Source organism: Gekko japonicus, unplaced genomic scaffold (genome assembly GCF_001447785.1).
Source record: "Gekko japonicus isolate JY-2015 unplaced genomic scaffold, Gekko_japonicus_V1.1 scaffold3125, whole genome shotgun sequence".
NCBI lineage: Eukaryota > Metazoa > Chordata > Lepidosauria > Squamata > Gekkonidae > Gekko > Gekko japonicus.
Genome location: NW_015163701.1, coordinates 96,378 through 110,969, shown reverse-complemented (window position 1 = coordinate 110,969; position 14,592 = coordinate 96,378). Strand labels below are relative to the sequence as shown.

Sequence of the window (14,592 nt, the reverse complement as noted above, 5' to 3'; positions counted from 1 at the left end):
TGGGGGGGGGCAACAGTGGGAGGGCTTCTAGTGTCCTGGCCCCAATGCTGGTCCTCCTGAGGGCACCTGGTGTTTCTGGCCACTGTGTGGCACAGAAGAGTGTTGGACTGGATGGGCCATTGGCCTGATCCAACACTGGCTTCTGTTATGTTCTTGTGTGCTGTCCATCTGCAGGCACCTTATGGCAGCTCTGGAGACGTTCAGAGGTGTCGGGCGGGGGGGGGTTGCCATTGCCTGGCTCTGTGTAGGAGACCTGGGCTTCCTTGGTGGTCTCCTGTCCCAATGTCAACCAGAGCCGACCCTGCTTAGCTTCCCAGACCTGATGAGACTGGGCTCGCCTGGGCCTCCCAGGTCAGGGCCGGTGGAGGTGGGCCAGTGGTTTTGTCCCCGCATGGGAGCGGGGCCTGATGCCGAGAGCGGTGTGACCCGGGAGTCCCTGAGAAGAAGCACAGTCCAGACAGGAGGCCCCCCAGCTGGCCGTTCTCCGCCGCAGCGCCTGCTCCGCAATGAGCTCTCCCTCCTTTCTTCCCCGCCAGGTCGCGACATGGCCAGCACCACCCTGCCTGGCTACCCACCCCACGTCCCGCCGACTGGACAGGGCAGCTACCCGACCTCCACTCTGGCCGGAATGGTGCCTGGTAAGTCCCTCCTCGCTTGACGCACTGGCAACGGCTCCCGCTGGGGTCAGGATAGAAGAGGCTGGGCCTGCCCCCTGCCCGGCTCTCCTGGGGCTGCTGAGGCCCACCTCCCAAGACAGCGGATTGCTTGCCGCTTGATGTGGCTCCCGAGTCCACGCCTTCCTCTGACTTGCTGTAGCACAGAATGCCCCCTTCTTTTGTCTACAGTCAGCCTTTGGGTGGACGGCATGCCTTCCAGGCCTCAATCCGTGGACTTGTGCCCCCCCCCCCCGTTCACTCTGCAGGGGCCACTTCCTGTGTGACGTTTGTCCTTCAGACGAGTCCCTTCCGTAAGGCAAAACTGCCGCGTGGGCATTCTTAACGCATTGCCCACCGGACATGGCTGTGCACGGACATGTCCTTGTAGATGGGAAAGCCTCTCTCGGGAACACACTTGTGAGTCAGATGTTGAAATGCCTGAAGCTGCTTGGGAATACACATGCTAAAGGACTCTCATCTTTTACTTTGAGTCCGTTTTGCTTCAAGTTGTGTAAACACAAACCCTTGGATTGGCTACAGCTAACTAGGATTTAAATCATGGGAAAGCAAGAGACCAGAACAGTTCCGACGGTGCTTCTTTCAGAGGCTGGGTTGTCTTCAGTGAGGAGGTTCTCACAGTGCCCATCATGAAGTGCTTTTCCACCCTCCCACCTGGGGCGTAGAAATGGCAGAGAGAGCTGGGAGAAGCCCCTCGGGACGGACGTCTGTGGGAGCATGCATATGCCAGGAGTGTCCACACACCCCACTTCACCCGTTCCCATCTCTGGTTTTTACGCCTGCCTCATCCTGCCTCATATTGGCCATCCTAGAAAGAGTTGAGTCTCTCACCTTGGGGGCAGCCCAGCTGCTGGACCTGTCCTGAGGAAGGTGGACATCCCTGGTGAGCCGAGTTGCTCAGTCCGGTGGGCCCAGCAGGACACCCTGTGGATCATCTGCTTTAAAACTGGATTGGGTTGGTGGGCTGGGGCTATTCCTCAGAAAGCAGACCCACGATCGCTGGGGCTCCGCCTGGGCCCGCCATAGCCAGGGGGGTGGTTGTGGCTTCTGTAGCTGGCCTTTCTTGCCCCCCTGCCACTCTCTCCTCCGCATCCGGGACTTTAGCGGGGGGGGGGAACCCTAAGGCCAGAGGAGAACGGGGGTCACACAAAAAGGAGCCAGCTGCAAGGGGAGCCGTTAAAGAGAATCCAGCGCTGATGAGGAAATTACATGTGTTTCATTAGTGATCTGGGAAGGAGATAGCTCAGTTCCTCTTGGTCACAGTTGAGCTCAAAAGCTCATTATCCAGCGGCACGCTTCCTTTCACTCCTCGTCAATAAACAGGGTCTCACGCCCACTGCCTCCCCCTCCCTGGCTCCCCTTGGCTGCTCAGGAGGGGGGGGAGAGAGAGAGAGAGAGAGAGAGAGAGAGAGGATCTTTCTCCTCTACTTAACCTGCAGTTCAGGATCATTGTAAACAGTTTCGGGTGACACAATCCGTGAGGAAGAGAGGGAGGGTCAGAGCGGACAGTCCAAGGTAGGCCGTGGGAGGAAGTGCCTGTCTGGCACCTTGGAAACAGACACGGTTTTCTGCAACGGAGACAACCTGGAGAACCTGAAGGATGCTTCCGTCCAGGGTCCTCGATCCAGCCCCCCACCCCACGCACTACGCTGCCAGCCTTCCTCTGGCAGGCCTTTGCCCTTAGAGGGCCACCTGTTGCCACGCTCTGCTTCAGTCCCGAACCACTAGGCCATCCCACCATGAGAGAAGAGCGCTGAAATGGAGCCAGGCAGCCTCACATCTGGGGGCAGAAGGAAGGGGAGGGATCTTGCGGTGGGCCCCATTCGTGCCTGCATCCCACAAGTGGGCCAGGGCTCGCCGGCGGAGAGTGGTGTTGGGGGGCCAACCTCCAGGTGCTGCCTGGAGTTTCCCTGAAATCACAGCTGATCCCCCAGATGACAGCGATCTCTGCTCCCTGGAGCAAATGGCAGCTTTGGAGGGGGGGGACTCTAGGGCATTATACCCCACTGAGGTCCAGCCCCTCCCCAAACCCCGCCTTCTCCAGGCTCCACCCCCCAAATGGCCAAGAATCTCCCAGCCGAGAGTAGGCAACCCAGCAGCGGCGGCAGCAGATCCTGCCCACCACCTCATGGCGATGGCGGCAGTGCTGCTGCCCACCTTGTGTGGGGCGGGGCAGGGGGGGAGCCCCGGCAGGGGATAGCCCCCAGGCCATGGGCTCACTGCATCCTTCCCCGGCGGCCTTTGTGAGCAATCCGAAGCCGTAGAGTCAGCGGGCCACTGGCTGGCAGAACCAGGCAGTGGGCAGAAGGAGGGTCTTTTTTTTCAGAAGGCTGCTACCCCTCATGACAATACACAGCCAGCCTCTGACAGGGGCAGGCTCCAGCCGTCTGGGAGTGGGGCTCTTCTGGCAGCTGGTCCCTTCCTCCCCTGGAGAGCTCCGTTCTCCTCAGGGCCGGTTCTCCTCCTCCTCCCGCAAAGAGGGGCCCCAAGGTTTCCGGCAGGGGCCCCTTCCTTGCCAGCACCCCACTGCTGCCCCTCTTCCCGGCTGCACACTCTGCCTCTGGGACCGCTGGGGGGAGCGGCCTGCCCGCAAAGGGGAGCCCAGGCAGCTGGGAGGGCGAGTGAGCAGCGGAGGGAAGGCAGGCGGGCAGGCGGGTGGGGGGAGAGGGAGGCCTGAGTGCCAGGTGGTGGGCAGAGGAGGGGAGGGGGAGCTCCCTTCCCCCCTCCCCGGGCAGGGCCCTCCAAAACCTTGCTTCTCTTGCCCACCCACCCCCGATCTGCTAAATGAAGAAGAGGAGGAGGAGGAGGAGATTGGGTTTATACCTACTGCCCTTCACTTCCTAAAGGAGTCCCAGAGCGGCTTACAAACTCCTTTCCCTCCCCCTCCCCCCAACAGACACCCTGTGCGCAATGCTCCCTCTAAGCTGTGGAGTCTTGTGAGCATTAAAGTTGTGAGCGAGCAATTTGGCTACTGCATAAATTAGTTTGCTCTGGAGCCCTCCTTCCTGAGCAAAGACTAAAATGTGTGAGCCGGAGGCTAAAAAACTGTGAGCTAGCTCACACTAACTCAGCTGAGAGGGAACACTGCTTGTGAGGGAGGTGGGGCTGAGAGAGGTCTGACAGAAACTGCTCTTTTTCGAGAACAGCTGTGCCAGAACTACGGCTTGCCCAAGGTCATCCAGCCAGGTGCGAGTGGAGGAGGAGTGGGGGAATCAAACCCGGTTCTCCCAGATTAGAGTCCGCGCACTTCACCACGACACCAAACTGGCTCACAAGAAGTGGTCTTGCTCCTTCTGAGAGACTGACCACTGTATCGTTGGATAAGTCTGAGGAGTTGGGTGCCTCTTTCAGAGCAGATGCGGGGTCTCCGTCTCCATCTCTGGCCCTTCTCCTGAAGTTGGCCACACTGTCTGACCCTCTGCCTCTTCCTGGCCCCAGAGGACCACTGTGGTACAAGTGGACCTGCCACCCCCCACAAAGGATGCCTCGGCTATTGCAACCCCACCACCAGCAGCCGATGACGTTTGGAAGTCCCAGGCTGCCCAACCCCAGAGAGGCGCAGATCAAGTCAGATTTTAAACCTGGTGGAAACAGGAGAGTCCAGGGAGCAGAAAGAAGGGCCGCAGGCATCCATGGTGCCCGTGAGAAATAAAGGTGCAAAAGGGTGATGTCCTATTTCTGCCGAGGCCTCCTCCTCCCTTGGTCGTCAGCTGCAGAATTTCACAAGGCTTCCTTTCCCTCGGTTCATCATGTACTTTATGAATGCCCCCCCCCCTTTGCTGTTTCTAGGGAGTGAATTCTCAGGGAATCCATACAGCCACCCTCAGTACACGACCTACAACGAAGCCTGGAGGTTCAGCAACCCGGCGTTACTAAGTGAGTATCTGCTCTGACCGGCCGCACAGCCCCCCCCCACCTCTCCTTCTCTCCCTCCTGCTTGTCTCTTATTTGTTTCTAGCTTGCTGGAGAGCGGGGAGAAGGGGCTGTCCCCCACAGATGTCCTCTCTGGCCACATAACTCCTTCCCCTGGGTAGTCGGAGGAGGAGGAGTTGGCATCCCCCTCTCTTGGGAGGGAGGGGGGGCCATTCAGGGAGCAAGTCTGAAGTCACCTTCTCGGGGCACACAGCCATCCTCCCAGCGGCATCGGAGCTCGGCCACTGCTAGAGTGGCTGGAGGGGTCACTCAGTCGGGACCAGCGCCCCGCTTCATTCAGCCAGGAGGAGGCAGGAGAAGAGGGAGGGTAAGTTGCTTCCTCCCTGCCTCTCCCCACCCCTGCCTGCCTGGGGCCAGGGAGGGCCTTCGCGGGGCTTCCTTGCACTCCCGCCGGCCTTGCAGGTCCACCGCCGGGCCCCTCATGGGGCTTGGCAGTGGAGCTGCAAGGCTGGCGGTGGCAGCCGGGACCGTTGGGGGCGGGGTGTGTGGCCTTATGACACATTTCCGGTGATGTCAGGGGGTGTGGCATATGCTAATGAGTTATGCTAATGAGTTTCCCTAGCTCTTTTTCTATGAAACGACCCCTGGTCGGGACTGCACAGCTTCCAGACCAGACCCTGCCTCGGCACAGGTGGGCCCAATCTGGGGAGGACCAAGAACGCCAGGGCGCACTCACCAGCACACATCCGTGCGCACACCGTACACATGCGCGCGCAGTGCAACCGCCCCAGTTTTTAGCTGCTGCTCAGGTCAGCCTCACCCAGACTCCTGAGTTCCGGGGAGAACGTCTGAGGCGCCACTGAATGCAGCCTTTGACAACCTGGTGTGCTCAACAAAGGAGCGGTCTGTCTAGAGGGTGGGGGGGGAGAAGAGCCGCTCCCTCCCAGGGCATTCCTCTGTCAGAGGATGGGCAGAGACTGATTATAGGGAAAACAAATAAACCACCGCTGCTCACTGCATACTTGCAGAGCCTTTAGTACCTGAGTGATATTGTCTTCCAGCATTGTTAACATCTGAGCTCTGATGACAAACAGAGCTACTGAAAGCCCCTCCTCACCAATGTTCCCTCTAAGCTGTGGAGTCCTGTGAGCAAAAATTCTACTTTGGGAGCTACTGGCATTAAAGTTGTGAGCAAGCAATTTGGCTACTGCATACATTAGTTTGCTCTTGAGCCATCCATTCCTGAGCGAAGACAAAAATGTGTGCGCTGGAGGCTAAAAAACTGTGAGCTAGCTCACACTCACTCAGCTTAGAGGGAACACTGCTCCTCACCAGTCAGTGGGAGGCCAAGCTTAAACTGTGGTTTGAAGCAGACAATATCCTTTCAGCGAGTCACATGAACCGGCCTTGTGGCCCATGCTGTGCACGCCTGTGCCACAATCACCGTGGGTAAACAGACTTTGCACCTTTTTGTGGGGCTTCTAAACCTCACACGACTGATTAGACAAGAGGAACTTTGGGTGCATGCTGGTGGGGAAGCGCTTCCTCCGTCACACAATCGCCACTTCTCTTAATAACTAAGGTCTCGCTCCAGTTCTTCTTCTTTCTTGAAAAGCACCACACACACACACACACACTTACCAGGTGCAAAGGACTGTGCCTGTGAGGAAATGCTGATGGCTGGCAGGGCAATTGCTACTGTGAGAGAGAGGCAGGGGCATTTGAGCGCCCAGCACCTGAAACCGTGCTGCCGTGGGACGTTTCCACTGCCACAAACTTGACACTCCAGATTTAGGACTAGTTCGGATGCGATTGAAAGACCCCCATTACAAGAATGGTAGTTTAGGAAGTTTGGCCGGCACCACTTTGGGAAGTGGAAAGGAGAAGGTGTCCAGAGTCCGGCTTGCACTGAGTAAGGGCCAGGTTCCCGCCAGGGCATGGCAGGTGAGGAAATGCTTACAGTGCAAACCTCAGCAGAGTTACACTACTGAAGTTGAGAGGCTGAGAGAAGGGTTTGATTCCGTGTCAGATTCTGCGCCGCCGTCAGGCAGAAGGGGACTTACCTCAGAAGCTTTGAGGGGGAAAGAGCCAGCACACCAGAGGCCACGGGGATTCCCGGACGGTTCCACGGAAGGGCTGGTCTGTTTGGCTGCTGCAGACTGGAGTGGGCCGGGGGGCCCCCCGGGGGGGGGGGGACAGTGGCTCCTCTTTGTGGACAGGAGACAGCCGGAAGTCAGATCAGCTGACTCAGGCCGTCCTTCTGGGTCTGTGGTCCTCAGAGAGATGCTCCTGCACAAGCCAAGTAATTACGGAATCACTTTTATATGGGCAGAGAACCCTGGAGAGGTTTACAAGCACCCATTTTGCCACTGCGAGACAGCCCCCCCCCATCTATTTGCAGGGATTTTTAACCCCCCCCCCCCAGATCCTGCTGCCTGAGACAAAGGCCTCCGCGTGATTTATGCAGGCTGCTTATCCTGAGATGGGACAGGCTGGAGACGAGAGGCCTTTTCCCTCCTCCAGGGTTCTTTCCCCTCCATTTCATCCCTTCTCTGCTTATGATGAGTCCCTTGGTCGTGTAAACACATTGCAAAGTGGGAGGCATCAAGCAGTCGTTTTCCTACAAAAACTGACGGTGTAAACAAGCTGAGAGGGAAGACAGCCCCCCCCCCCGCATCCCACAGGGATATTTCTCCAGCGAGCGGTATTGTGTCTTGTTTCACTGGTATTGCTATTATGCCCTTTCTGTCTCTGGTCCCATCCCCACAAGCCTCCGCTGCTTCCTTTCCGTACATCCTCTGACCCAGAGCCGTCTCTTTCGCCCCAGGCAGCAAAAGGAGACCTCGGGCACTTTCGCCGTCCAAACTCGGCGTGGGGGAACACTGGCCTTGGAGCCAGGCCCTGCTCAGCCATGGACTTCAACGGCTCAGCCTCTTGCTTCAGGTCCACCGTTTCTCGAATGGAAACGTTCATTAGATGGCCCAGTGAATAAGGATTCTCAAGAGTGTTCGGTGCTGAAAGTACAATAGAAGTTATTTTGCCTGTGAGAATGGCAGAACCGTGTTTCCTTCCAAGGGTTTGGCTCGCCAGGCCCATGGAACCCACTGAAGTCCCTTGGAACCGGTTGGCAGAGCAACGTTTACTGTTTGGTTTGCCCCCTTCAGCATTGCATTGTTTACCCTCTAGATGCTGCTGTTCCCTTGTCCAGGGGGCACCCAGCACTTACATATGTATAGAAGCGCCATCAAGTTGTAACTAACTTCTGGTGACTCCCAGCTAGGAGCTTCCAAGGCAAGGGAGAGGCAGAGGTGGTTGGCCACATGGCCTTCCTCTGCGGGGCCTTCCTTGGCGGTCTCCCTTCCAAGTACTGACCCTGCTGAGCTTTCCAGGCTCTGACCAGATTGGGCTACGCCATTACACCTTCCATCCCCACCTGGTACTTGCAGCCTGCACTCACAGTCCTTGCGCCTCTGCTTCTTACCTGGGAGAACTGGTATCCCACAAAATAAATGTCTGTTAATGAAGGTGTGGGTGAGAAGTGGGTCTTGCTGTGCGCAAGAATGAGGCCCAAATCTCTCCCCCACTCCTGGCAGAACTGGGAGTGACCCCTCAGATACTCACAGATAGGCAACGAGGAGCAGCGCATGTAGCCCCCAAACACTGCAGCCTTTAACGGAGGAGGAGGTCCAGTGGGACCTGAGCGAGGCCCGGCTCCAGTGTGGTGTTCTGCTTCTGTGGGGCAGCTTTTGGAATGAGTCTGGGGGTAAAATGTCATGGAATCAGTCCGATGACCTTCCTGAGCAGGTTCTGACTGGAGTCTAGCTGCCAACGGTTACACCCGAACTTTCCTTCCAGTTTATTTACCACGCAGGTGTAGACTACGCTGCCATCTCTGTTCTGCATCTTAGCCATGAATGCAGCGACCCCCAATGTGGAGCCAGAGGGCCTGCCAATCTGTCTTCTGGTACTCCCTTCCTTCCTTCCCCACAGCAAAAAGCTAATCCTTGGCTTCCTCCATCTCTGTGGAGCAAGAGGTGCTCCAGGAGAGGCCGGAGTCCAGCCACCTGTAGGAAAACAGCCATTTTTATCACAGGAAGATGCTTAGCTTTGATTCTGCCAGTACCTGGTGACTGGACCCACAGCCCATGGCAGCCGTTTGGTGGTGGTGCGCACTCCGCACTTTCAAAATTCCCAAAAGGTCCACAGGCTCAGCAAGGTTGGGGACCCCTGCATTGATGAATCTCCCTCTCCAGATGTCCACCTTTAGTTCTTTTAATATCCCTTTAATTTCCTTTTACTTTCTCTCTCTCTCTCTCTCCCTCTCTCTCTCTCTCTCTTTCTTTTTTTATTTTACTGTGTGTCCTTTCAATCAGTCCATTCTTCTCCTGTGTTAACTTTCAGGTTCCCCTTATTATTATAGTGCCACATCCCGGGGCTCCGCACCTCCCACTGCTGCCGCTGCCTATGACCGCCACTAGTTACCACGGAAACCACATGAAACTGCAGGGCGATGGCCTGGGCCTCCATATTGTACCTGTCTGATGAACGCTCCTCCTCCTCCTCCACCGCCGCCGGGAAGGACAAAGAGGCCCTCTCTGTCCCCCCTCACCTGCCCCCTCCGCCCTGCCCTCCTCCTTAGGACTACCGAACAAACTGGGAAGTTGTACATTTGCGGCCACCAGACTGACAAGCTTGTGCCCTCTGCAGTCCAAGCAAGCGACTCTGCGGGATGACGACAAAGGCAGGCCCCCGTGGCCACCGCAGACTGACCGAGCCTCCTGAATCAGGCCTGGGTTCTTCAGCCACCTTCCTTTGGCAAGAGGCTTCCCCAACTTCTCCTCCAACCGTGAGAGGAATCTGAGCAATACGACCTGCTACACGGCTCTTGTTCTGGGAGTGGTACAGATGGGAGAATGCCACTCGCAATTCACGGTTCCCTCGAGAGATGGTGTTCTGTGGAAACCTCAAAATGATGAACAGCTCTCTTTCCGGAAGCCAGAGAGGGAGCCGTTTGGTTCAGTCTGGCGGGGGGGGGACGGGGGAGACCTCTGCCGTGCTGTATGTGCTTCACAAGGGTTTCTTTGTGCGGTCCGTTCCCTTAGGTTGGTCGAGCTAGTTCCAACTGAAGACTGACTGCACCCTCTGTGATATGATCTTGCAGACTGGAGACGGGCAGCAGGGTCACCAACACGCACATATGCTCAGACACGCAGACACACGGCCAGGTCAGGCAGCAGGACAGAGTTACATCAACCAACCAAGCCGCAGGCAAAACGAAGAGCGATATAAATAGATATATAAATATAACTGTTTTTAATGCTTTGTCCTGAAGGTCTGTAAAAAGGAAAAGCAAGAGTGAGAGAATGAATCCCCAGTTTTCTAAAAGCAAAAAGACCCAGCAAAAAATGAGCTGAAATAATCACCTTGACCCAAGTGGCAGGCATGTTCTTCTGAAGAATAGTGTTCCCCTTTCTGTCCTGGATTTCATTCCTTTTCTGTTGTGCTCCAGAATGTCCATGTGCGGTGAGGAAGCGTGCAAGTGCCATTCTGTGGGGAGCTGTCCACACCCCAGACGTAGTTAAGGAGCAGAAGAAAGCTCAAAATAGTCCCATCCCACCCCACATCCCGCCCACCTGCCCAGGTGGCGTCAGAAGCAAAATCCCTCCAATGGTCCCTTGGCTGTCCAGCCTTCCTTCGGTGGTTCCTGCTAGCCAGCTTCTCGCGGAGGGCCTGGAGGAGGGTGGGGCTTGGGTCAGCGATATTCTGGGGTGGGTGGCACACTCCCCGAAACTTGCACTTTCCTTTTGTGTTTGAACCCGCCTTATGTTTCTGACCAAGTCTTATGGCAATCAGCTTAATGGGCTTTAGGGGCTGTTCATGTCCTAGAATTCTGCATATATGTATAAAAAGCCAAGCAGAACTTGGATTACTTGACAATTTCACTTAGTTGGGTTTGGTTTTTGAAAACAGCACATTTCTTGGGGGACGGCCCTCCCTGTGTGGCTCTGTCCCTCCTTCACAGCATCCACAAACCCTACGACCCACTGATTTTCTGCTGCCCCCCCACTATGACCCACTCCGGCCTACAAACTGTCAAATTCCTGGGGCGAAAGTAAACCTGCAGGTGGGGCAAGCTGATGCCAGACCGGCGCATCTGCATTAACTGTGTTGCTTTCCGTACATACGTTGTTGTGCATGCCGAATCCTGCAGGGTGTCTGGGTGTGAGTGCAGAATCCAGGGACACCGGTTGTGGGAAGTGTTGCAGAAGGTGGCAAGTCTGCGTCCTTCCATCTAGCCTAATCCTGGAGTGGGAGGAAGTACGCTGAAGGGAATGGAATGTTGCTAGGTTAGCGGTTCTCAAACTATGGAGAGGGCATGCTCATTTCTGGGGGGACACCATATCCCTGCAGCCTCTTCCCAAGGCCATGCATTGACTTGAGTCAAGCAGCAGGAACCTGCCTCCGAAAGGAAGGGCTCGGGGTGTACCTCGTTCCTTCTACGGGCTGCCAGTAAGAGAACACGGTGGGTGGGTTGGGACTGCCTTTGGTTCGATTGCAGCAGGAACCTGCCTCCGAAAGGAAGGGGTCGGGGTGTACCTCGTTCCTTCTACAGGTTGCCAGTAAGAGAACACGGTGGGTTGGGACTGCCTTTGGTTCAATAGACCCCCTTCCGTGGGGCTTTCAAAGCATGCCGATTTCCAGGAGCCCCACAGCACCGTGCCTCTCTTCTCGTCTCTGTAACCTGCTCATTCCAGGCAAACAAACCAGCTTCCGAAAACCATTCAGTTGTATGTGGAGAGAAGACCCCAACAATTGTTTGAGCTGGTCAAGGAGGCTCCCCAGAACAGGCAGGTGTGTTCTAGCCCCCCCCCCAAGTCGCACCAGTGCTGTGCATGCCACAGATACACCCCCCCCCCGAGTCAAAGATCATTGTCTAAATCTGCTCGTGGGTCTCTTTCCGGGCACTCACGGAAATATCATTCCACCAGAAATGGGTTCAGTGCCACCTCTCATCTCCTTGTCTGAAACGCAGCTGTAGCTGGCTAGGACTGCTGCTTCTCTCTGAGATTTCTTTAAAAGAATCCTAGCTAAAGTTTTTACTCAGCTGTGCATAGGGCTCTGTCGGAAGAGAGGACTGCTGAAGGCAGCCCACTGACCACCCTTAAACGTGAGCCTCCAGCTGGCTGGGAAGCAAAACCACTGCTTGGGTCCGTTCCCGGTGGCGGCCACGGTCTGTGGGGACTCAAGGCGGCCAGTCTCCCCCGGCCCTAACCCTGCCCCAGGCTGAGGGAACACCAGAAGACATGACATGTCTCATTTGCCATCCTCCCTTCTGGGGAAACCGATATGAGGAAAGGAGTGGCCTGGCCTTGCTTTCATGCCGACGCTGACTTGTCTCCCCCCCCGGTCTGATTGGGTCTGTCCGGCTTATCAAGAGAGCATGCAGTTCTGTCCAGAGCACCGGACACAGTGACGGACCTGGCCGCGCCCCCTCCTCTCAAGAGCCGCCTGCAAATGTTTGCATTACATTTGCCAAAAAGTGTCTTGTGTTGGCTGGTCTGAGTTGCAGCTGGTGGATTGCATTGTAAAGCAGTATTATAGTGAAGTTGAGAAACTGATATGGGGGTGGGGGGTGTTTCACGCGATGATCTGTGGCAACCATCAATGTTCATGCCGGTTCCATTGGACTGGACTATGCAGGAAAGATGGAGATCCTAGCAATTATTTAATATTTTGTTATTTGCAGGGGGAGGGGGGAAATGGCTGCTTTGTAGGAAGATTCTGTGTGTACCGTGAAAGCAAATTCCTCTTGTATATAAGCCCATTATCCATTATCATGGTAGTGATTAAAAATAACAGGCTCACCTCGTCATGTAGATAAGGAACGCTCTGTCTGTACTATTCAAATCTCATTGTGTTCACTGGAAACAAAGCTCCGTGTTCAATAAAGCACAGCACAAACTCAGAACCTGCGGGGACAGCCAAGCCCAACAAGGCCTTCTCCCTGGCAACCTCCAGCGGACCCGGAAGTGGTTTGCCGTTTTCTTTTTACTTCTGGTTTTCTTTGTTTGTTTGTTTAAAAAAAAAATCTGAACAACGACAAAAAAGTTAAAATACAGGGAAATAAAAATGCAAAAAAAATCGGAAGGAAAAATCTCTATGCAAAAGGGGAAGAAGACGAAGAAGGTGTCTCCTTTCCACCTGTGTGGCCCCCCGTGTCGGGCTCCTTCCCCCCCTTTGGCTGCCACGAGGCCCTCCACCTCCTCCGCTGCCGCCGCCGCTGCTCCCTTGGCTTTCTCTCCCCTCCCACAGCAGGTTGTCCAACGGCCGTCAGAAATAGGTGGATTTAAGGCTCCGGGGTTCTTTTCTTGGCTTTCTTTGGGCATGCCTCTCCAATTTGTGCTTTCTGTTTCCCCCCAGCTGTATGACGGGAATAAAAAGGCACCCTTACCTGGTAGGGGTGTTGTGATTCTTCACTTGCTGGCATTGGCTGAGTGTTTGGAGGTCTTTGGGGGGGGAACCCTCGGGGGGGGAGGCCATGAGGATAACGGCTGGCTCAGCCCCTCTGTCTCCCTCTGTTTGGTTCATGTAGCATCTTGTCCTCTTCCCCCCCCCCTTTACTGTACTGGCCCCCCTCCCTCCTTTCATCCCACAAGCCACTGAATCGTTCTAACGCCCCATTTCAAGCCAGTAGAAAGTCTCGTTGACTACCGTGTTGTCATTTCCGTGTTGGGAAACGGATACACAAGGAACGGCAACACCACCCTTCACCCCTGGCAAGAGCTGCCGCCTGTCACCAAAGGGGCATGGAATGACAGGGCAGGAGGAGAATGCAGGCCACAATGTCACAATGGGCACCTTTTGCGAGCTGCAAGTGTTCTTTCGAAGCGTCTTGTCTTTCGTGGTGATGGGCCCTTGTGGGTGGTGCTCGGGCTAGTGGTTAGTGCGCACTTCCCCACCTTTCGAGGGTGACAGTGAACATACAAAGCAGTGCTCCCTCTGAGCTGTGGAGTCCTGAGAGCAAAAATTCTGCTTTCTGAGCTAACAGCCTTAAAGGTGTGAGCAGGTGATTTGGCTGCTGCATACATCAGTTTGCTCTGGAGCCAGCCCTCCTTCCTGAGCTCAGACAAAAATGTGTGAGCCAGTGGCTAGAAAACTGTGAGCTCGCTCACACTAACTCATCTTAGAGGGAACACTGATACAAAGGTATTCGCATGGGGATGCAAGGATATTAAACATACAGACACAAACCCCCAGACTGACATGGCATTTCTTCTTGAGGCCTCCTTTTTAAAACGTTTAAGTCAATTTTATCTTTATGGAACTCCCTAAAGCTCAGAATAGCCACACTCATAGGGTGACTAGAGAGGAAAAACACAAGTGAGATCTTGTGAGAACTTGCGACTGGCTTGGCTTGGGCTTCTCCATGCGGCAGCACACATCCACACCCTTTGTGCCCATGTTTGTGAAGAGGGCTGACTCTGACCGGAAGGTACCCCCCAACCCCAGGGGGTGGCTGGAGGAAGAGGAGACAGGCAAAACTGGGGAGAAGATGTGGCAGGGCCCCCCCCCCCACAGTGACTTTCCCCTCCTTGGGCCCTCCCTGCTGTCCTCGCTCCTCTTGACTGGTCCTCACTTCTCTGAGCTTCTTTTTAAGATTAAAAAATAACTTCTCTTTTGTTACGAGAGTCTGTGACAGACGGTTTTCAAAAAGGCCACTAAATCCCTTGGCAGCTTTTTTTTTTTGGGGGGGGGGAAGCATATCTCTGCTGCAAGATAAATACACAAATCAGAATAATCACTAATAGGGAGGAGGAGATTGGATTTATACCCCGCCCTTCACTTGGAGTCTCCTTTCCCTTCCCCTCCCCACAACAGACACCCCCTGTGAGGTGGGTGGGGCTGAGAGAGCTCTGACAGAAACTGCTCTTTTCCAAGGACAGCTCTTGTCAGAACTACGGCTTGCCCAAGGTCACCCAGCCAGGTGCAAGTGGAGGAGGAGTGGGGAATCAAACCGGGTTCTCCCAGATTAGAGTCCGCGCAC

At 55.3% G+C, this 14,592-nt stretch overlaps 1 protein-coding gene across 1 annotated transcript in view; it reads left to right on the top strand.

Annotated features, from left to right (window-relative positions):
• The window catches only part of LOC107107514 (paired box protein Pax-2a-like), a gene marked incomplete at its 5' end in the record, with an annotated part of 81,004 nt that extends 71,979 nt beyond the window's left edge, over positions 1–9,025 (top strand). Inside the window, 4 exons of the mRNA XM_015407824.1 lie at positions 357–371; positions 537–638; positions 4,464–4,550; positions 8,949–9,025. Coding sequence (XP_015263310.1) covers positions 357–371; positions 537–638; positions 4,464–4,550; positions 8,949–9,025 — 281 coding nt within the window. The remainder of the gene's footprint in view (positions 1–356; positions 372–536; positions 639–4,463; positions 4,551–8,948) is intronic.
• Between the last annotated feature and the right edge of the window lie 5,567 nt (positions 9,026–14,592).